The sequence below is a fragment of the Heliconius melpomene genome, unplaced genomic scaffold (genome assembly GCF_056956725.1).
Source record: "Heliconius melpomene rosina isolate 202511_hmr_F unplaced genomic scaffold, ASM5695672v1 ptg000031l, whole genome shotgun sequence".
NCBI classification, from domain to species: domain Eukaryota; kingdom Metazoa; phylum Arthropoda; class Insecta; order Lepidoptera; family Nymphalidae; genus Heliconius; species Heliconius melpomene.
The window spans coordinates 152,789-160,445 of NW_028181865.1; the positions used below are offsets into that span (position 1 = coordinate 152,789).

At 38.7% G+C, this 7,657-nt stretch overlaps 1 protein-coding gene across 1 annotated transcript; it reads left to right on the forward strand.

The window, feature by feature from the left end:
* The first annotated feature begins 1,640 nt into the window (after positions 1–1,640).
* Positions 1,641–2,480, forward strand: LOC146526478 (uncharacterized). Its single transcript, XM_085207055.1, has one exon. It carries the CDS (start codon positions 1,641–1,643, stop codon positions 2,259–2,261), a length of 621 nt encoding a protein of 206 aa, XP_085063181.1. The 3' UTR covers positions 2,262–2,480.
* Positions 2,481–7,657: the final 5,177 nt, after the last annotated feature.

The following is a 7,657-nucleotide window of genomic DNA, read 5'->3' on the forward strand; positions in this document are numbered from 1 at the left end:
ACATCGAGAAGACAGCGATCACCACTCCGTTCGGACTGTTCGAGTTTCCTTTTATGACCTTCGGGTTAAGAAACGCGGCGCAGTCCTTCCAACGCTTCATCGATGAAGTTCTTCGAGGTTTACCATTCTGCTACGGATTCCTAGACGATATCCTGATTTTCTCCGAGTCAGAAAGTCAGCATTATAGTCACCTGCAACAATTGTTCAAGCGCTTGGCAGAATATGGAATACTCGTTAACACCGCCAAGTGCGAGTTCGGTAAGTCACAAATAATTTTCCTCGGACATGAAGTGTCAGCGGACGGCATTCGTCCTCTCGCAGATAAGGTACAGGCTATAAAGGACTTTCCAATTCCTAATACGGTGAAAGAGTTGCGTCGATTCCTCGGCATGTACAACTTTTACCGTCGTTTTATACCTGGTGCAGCAGAAGTTCAAGCACCGTTGAATATACTTCTTTCCGGACCGAAGACGAAATCTTCGCAAAGTATTACATTAACAGCTGAAATGGAAGATGCTTTCATCAAATGCAAATTAAGTCTAGCTAATGCTACTTTATTAGCTCATCCAATTGCAGATGCAGAGTTAGCAATGTACACAGATGCTTCTGACACCTCGATTGGTGCGGCGCTACAACAACGTACCGGCGGCTCGTGGAAGCCGTTAGCTTTTTTCTCGCGGCGTTTGTCAAGTGCCCAGAAGAAATACAGCCCTTACGACCGGGAGCTGCTGGCCATTTATGACGCCATTCGTCACTTTAGGCATATGGTAGAGGCTCGTACATTCACAGTTTATACCGATCACAGGCCGTTGACATATGTTTTCCAGCATAACCGGGAGAAATGCTCGCCACGTCAGTTTCGTTACTTAGATTTTATATCACAATTTACCACTGACATACGCTACGTGGCGGGCAAGGAAAACGTAGTTGCGGATGCCCTGTCGAGAATAGAAGCCGTATCAGTATCAATAGACTATGAGAATCTTGCACAATCTCAAGACAAGGATCCAGAACTGCAAGAACTTCTTAAAGATCAGACTACAGGACTCAAACTAATGAAAATAAAAACCACTGATTGGAATAGTAGCATCTACTGTGATGTTTCGCACCAGCCACGACCGTACTTGACAGCTGAGTTCCGAAAATCAATTTTCGATGCATTACATCGGTTAAGCCACCCAGGGATTAAGGCAACTGTCAAACTGATAACACAGCGGTTCGTGTGGCCTGGAATAAAGAAAGACTGCCGAGATTGGGCAAAGAAATGCACAGATTGCCAAATTTCCAAAATTTCCCGCCATACCCATTCTCCTACTTCCACTTTCCAGACTCCTTCCGACCGTTTCTCCCACGTCCACATGGATATTGTGGGCCCGTTACCGTTTTCTTATGGTTTCAGGTATTGCCTCACTGCAATCGACCGGTTTACGCGATGGCCTGAGGCGTACCCACTCGTCGACATCACCGCCGAATCCTGTGCCCGCGCTTTCATCGCTGGCTGGGTATCCCGCTTCGGCTGTCCTCACAAAATCACCACTGACAGAGGGCGGCAGTTTGAGTGCGAGCTATTTCGTACTCTGACCACCATCTTGGGTACACAGCATTGACCTACCACGGCATATCACCCTGCTTGCAACGGCATGGTGGAGCGTCTTCACCGTCAGTTGAAAGCTGCCATCATGTGTCACTCAACCACCAGCTGGACAGAGGTACTTCCCCTGGTATTATTAGGGATTCGAAGCGCCTGGAAGGAAGACATAGGGTCGTCCGCAGCAGAACTTGTCTACGGCGAGCCACTCCGACTTCCTGGAGAGTTCTTCGTGCCAGCCAATGACCAGACCCTGGATTTGACAGATTTTACATCTCGTCTTCGTTTCCATATGGCGCGTCTGGCGCCAAAACCTGCAAGTAGACATCAAAATAAAACATTTTACATACCCAAGGAGCTGGCCACGGCAGAATATGTTTTTCTTCGGCAAGATGCTTGTCGACACTCCCTGGAACCCCCGTATACTGGACCCTACAAGGTGCTAGAGAGGAAGGAGAAGACTCTCAAGTTGGCTCTGCGCAACAGGACGGTCACTGTTTCCATTGACCGCGTCAAACCAGCCTATATAGCCAAAGACGGGTTAGAAGCAGAAGACATTCTTCAAAAGCATGCTGCTATCACATCAGCTGCAACTCCTGGCTCGGAAGCTGCAGTGAAGAGGACGAGAAGTGGCAGGATAGTCAGGTTCCCCGATTACTATCGCCCTCCGTAACCTTCGGTCTCAGCGGGGGGGTAGTGTAGTGGTCATCGCGACCTTGAACGTTTGACCCACTTTCGGTCGCAAGACTCACGCGGCGAGCGCTGCGCGTACGCCGGTGACCAGTCCGCATAGCTACCGCGACACCGAACGCACGCCCCTTTCGCGCTTCACGCTAATTCGTTATCCAAGTTATTGTATTGTGTTTGAATAAACTCTATTTGTGTTCAAATATCGTGGACTTATTATTTCAAGCCTTAATAATAGTTTTGCATAATAACTTAACCATAAAACTATAGTGTAACAACTGATGGTAGTGATTTGGGAGTTAGTGATTTTTCTTTGGATTGTAAACTTCAATCAGTATTCAATGTGAGCTCTTGCTTGAATCTGGTGCACATCAATGCTCAAAGCATACCAGCGCACTACACCGACCTTCTTGTGTCGTTTAACAATGCACCCGTCGACTGTATCTTGGTCTCAGAGTCATGGCTTAAACCTTCTCTCCTTTCTTCTCTTTATTCCATTTCAAACTTTAATCTCATCAGAAATGATCGTATTTATAAAAGAGGCGGTGGTATCTGTATTTACCTTAAAACTGATATTTCTTATAAGATCTTACAACATTCTCCCAATGAATACTCAGCCAATTTAGAATATCTCTTTCTTGAAATTAATTGCCGCCATACTAAAGTCCTTCTTGTTGTTTATAGTCCCTGCATGAATATTAATTATTTCCATACCTTTGAAATAGTGCTTGAAAGCCTTGTCTCTTCTTATGAACACACAATCATTATGGGCGACTTGAACTTGCCTTCTAAAACAAGACTCCAGAGCTAAAAGGTTACAATCTTTAATGACTTCTTTTAATCTCTCTATTCTTACCCTCTCTGAAACACATTTTCCTCCAAATTCTGACCCCTCTTTGATTGATGTCATTATGGCCTCCAAACCGGAGAACGTACGTATACATGGTCAACTGACAGCCCCCTTCTCGTACCATGACCTCCTGTTTGTAAGGAGGCTAAGAGAAGAGGCAAAGTGTTAATGCGTCGTAACTATAAGCATATTGATCACGACTCGTTTGCTTCAGACGCTAGTTTAATGGATTGGTCTCATTTCTATTCATCTTCTGACATTGACGAAAAAGTTGAAATTTTTAACAATAACTTATTATCTTTATTTGACGCTCATGCACCACTTAAACCAGTCCGTTTTAGACGCCCGCCTACCCCTTGGCTCACTTCATACGTAAAGATAATAATGAAGAAACGCGACAAAGCCAAGAGAAAGTGCAAGTGGCACCTGAGTCCAGAGAATGTTGCTGTCTATAAAAAGCTGCGAAATCGGTGTAACAGGTTGTGTAGAGATGCAAAACGCCGGTATATAACTTCCTGCATTGACAATTTCTCTCCTTCTCAAACATGGAGATTCTTTGAGTCACTAGGCGTGGGTAAATCTCGTAACATTTCTTATCAGTCCATTGATTTGAATTCTCTAAATAGTTACTTTTCTACTTCCCCCGTGCGTATGGCCAAATCCAATAAAACTTTATGTCTTCGAAAACTGGCTCAGGCCACCCAGCCTAACTGTGATCCTTTTGCCTTCCATGAAGTGACAGTAGAAGAAGTTAGAAAGAGTATCGTATCTTTTTTCCTCTAAAGCTGTTGGAAGTGATTGTTTCCTCTGTTGGAAGTGATAACTTAAGTCGTGACATGTTGCTGCTAGTGCTACATCTTGTAACTCCTATTATTACTCACATTCTAAACTTCTCATTCGAGTCAAAATCTTTCCCTACTGCCTGGAAAAGTGCACATGTCCTCCCGTTACCTAAACAATCTAATCCTATTCATTTTTCACACTTTCGTCCTATTTCCATCCTTCGTGTCCTTTCGAAGTTCCTTGAGAAATCAGCTTTTCAACAGCTTTCTAACTATTTATTCCAAAACAATCTTTTAAATACATTCCAGTCCGGCTTCCGCCCATCACACAGTACATGTTCAGCGTTAATTAAAATTACTGATGATATTCGTTTCGCGATGGATAATAAAAAATTAACTATACTTATTTTACTTGACTTTAGTAACGCGTTTAATTCTGTGGATTTTGATGTGTTGCTTGGTATCCTTTCCGCACTTAACATCTCTCCTGCTGCCACTGAATGGTTTCGCTCTTATCTTCGGGGTCGCAAGCAAAGAATCTACACCGGAGAGCTTTGCTCTGACTGGGTTGATTTGGTAACTGGTGTACCTCAAGGCGGCGTACTCTCTCCTCTGCTCTTTTCCCTTTTTTATAAATGAAATTACCAAAATCCTATCTTGTCAATACCTCTACGCTTGTCTCTACGCTGACGATTTACAGCTATACAGACACGCCACTCTTGAAGACTTAAACACTGCAATTTTGAACATTAACACTGATCTCGCTCATATTAGTGAGTGGGCGACTTTGTTTGGCCTTCTTATTAACCCCTCCAAATCTCAAGCTCTAATAATTGGCAGTAGGCAATTACGTGCTAGAGTAGATTTTAAGACCTTGCCTTGCATTACATTAAACGAGACAATAATACTGTTGTCTGATTCAGCAAGAAATTTGGGTCTCATAATTGATAGCCAGTTGTCGTGGTCTGCGAACATTAATGTAATCAGTAAACGCATACATTATTCTCTGCACTCTCTTAAACGCCTTCAAGATTTTTTACCCATTCGCACTAAAATCATTCTTGCTCAATTTCTTCTTCTGCCACTGCTAGATTACGCTGATGTTTGTTATCCTGATGCTAATGAAGAGGCTCTCGACAAACTTGACCGACTTCAGAATATGTGTATTCGTTTTATCTTCGGCTTACGTAAATTTGACCACGTGTCTGATTTCCGTCGACAACTGAATTGGCTTCCTGTGCGTTTACGTCGTAACCTGCACATTCTCACTATGCTTTTTAACATTTTAAAGTCATCCTCTCCTCCTTACTTAAGGGAGCGTTTTCAATTGACACTTCCAAGTGAAAGACCTGTACGCTCATGTGTAACTCAAAGAAAGCTTGCGTACCTCTATGTAATACCTCTTTCTATGAAAAATCCTTCACAGTTCAAGCAGTGCACTTATGGAACTCACTACCTAACTCTATACTGTCGGGCAATCCATCTCTAAATACTTTTAAAATCAAATTAAAACAACATTTTTCTCCATCACAATTAGAATCTTTAGTAGTCGCTTTGTCTTTTTCTTTATTAATTCTTTTTCTGTTTCAACTCTTTTATGTCATTGTATATATTTATATGTTTGTGTGTGTGTATGTTTGTATAAGTATATTTATGTAGGTATAGGAATATTGATTAATATTATGTATATTTGTATGTAGGTTTATTATTATTATTATTAACATAATATTAAAATACCGCACCCGAATCATTTCTTATAACATCTCCTACATTCAAGGGTTTCTGGTAGAGATCTCTATTAGAGATAAGTTATCCTTTGTACACTTTTTTACCTGTTGTTATAAGTTTTCTATACTTTCTATCTTGTGTGGTACATAAATAAATGAAGAAAAAAAAAAAAAAAGCTATCAAATACATAGAACATATAAAATGGAGAATGTTGTTTTATAAGACCTACTGTTAATTAAGAACTAAAATCTACACTTATGTTTCTGTGCTTGTCTATTTGTATTAATCAAACTCAGCATAAACAATGTAATTTATTGTATTCATTGTTGTAGCTTTCGTGATGCCTGGGTGGGAATAAGACAGAATATGAAGAAAACACATATAAACAGTATTACTTCTCAACATCTGACGATGAACGTACCTCACCATACCCTATCAAGAAGCGAGAGAGATCAAAGAGCAGTGACTCTCTAAACGAGTTCTTTCAAGAACCTCCTCCGAAGATAAAAAAGACAAAACTACGTTCTTCATCGGTGGGGCGAGCGACGAACAAAGGTACCTCATATATTACTACCAACGAAGATGATGGATCCAATGCAACACATCTCATAAAAATTGAGATATTTGAACTGAAAAAACTGGTTGATGTACCACCGGAGGAGCACTGGAAACATGCAGATGTGAGGGTCAAATATTATAACAAGAAAAATAACAAAAATAACCACCACCAGCTTACACGAAAGTTGGTACATAGTATCACCAAAGAAATTTCTAGTGCACCAAACCTAAAAAAATATCACTTTAAACAAAAAGACTAAATAAATTATTTTACTAAAATTTTACTTTGTTTTATTTTCATTTGAAAGGCATTTTAATAAAACCAAATAATATTTTTTTACATTAGCATTTATTACATAATAAATAATGTTTCATACATATTTTTTTAAGGTAAAACTAAATATGTACATATAAAAAAATACATAACATTTTATAATATATTTTCTTAACTAATACAATAAATATGACATCTTAATACTATCTTAACTTATAATGACCCCAAGCTAATGTATCTATAGAGTTATGCAAAATATGTCGCTTGGTGTCGTTGTATGACAAACAAATTTTATTATTTTTTTGTGTAAATATAACATGTTTGATGCTTCTAAATCTATACATTTCAGCAAGTTGTATTTTTTTATTAAATAAACATGACTTATAGTCACTAACACTTAATTTCTTAGTTACACTTTTATTAACCCCTTTAGCTTTAGTGATAGTACGATCTTCAACACTCATTGCATACATTTTTGATCGCAATTCAACAAATTTAGTAAGAATTTTTCCGTTGTTCTCGTCTTTAAAAAATCTTAATTTCTTTTTATTTACTTTAGGAAAGTGAAATTGATTATTTCAAGGATAATCAGAAGTATCGAAATATGAATTTAAATCTTCCTTAATTTCTTTGTAAAAATCACCGCAAAACATTTGGTATATCAGACTATCAGTATCAGTATATAACAATTTTATGTTGGTAAATTTATTTTTCATGTACTGATAGTGAAAGTCATACATTAAAGTCTTGGATATCTCTAATATGCTAAAACCTAAATATATGGGCTTATTATAAAACAATTTAGTTTTGCGAAGTTGGACTGCGACCAAATTTTCAGAAAAAATGGAAAGACTGTGGAATTCGGGGCTAGCAATGAGACTCTCAACACCTTTGATTTTTCCATGATTTTCCCAATGTGTTAATAATTTCACGTTTACTCTTTTTTCGATATTTTCCATTGTCTTTCCAAATACAGAATTATTCATCAGCTTATAAAAATCTTTTTCAAAGTCGGATGTTGCTAAAGTTCGTAATTGAGTGTTTAATTCAATATATTTTTTTAACCAAGGTTTTTGCTTGAATTTTAATACTCTATGAACTTTTTGTACTCGCAAACCATATTTCTCACATTGCAAAACATTTCTATAATGTATAACATATTTTTTTTTGTTATATAAATTTGTAACTAA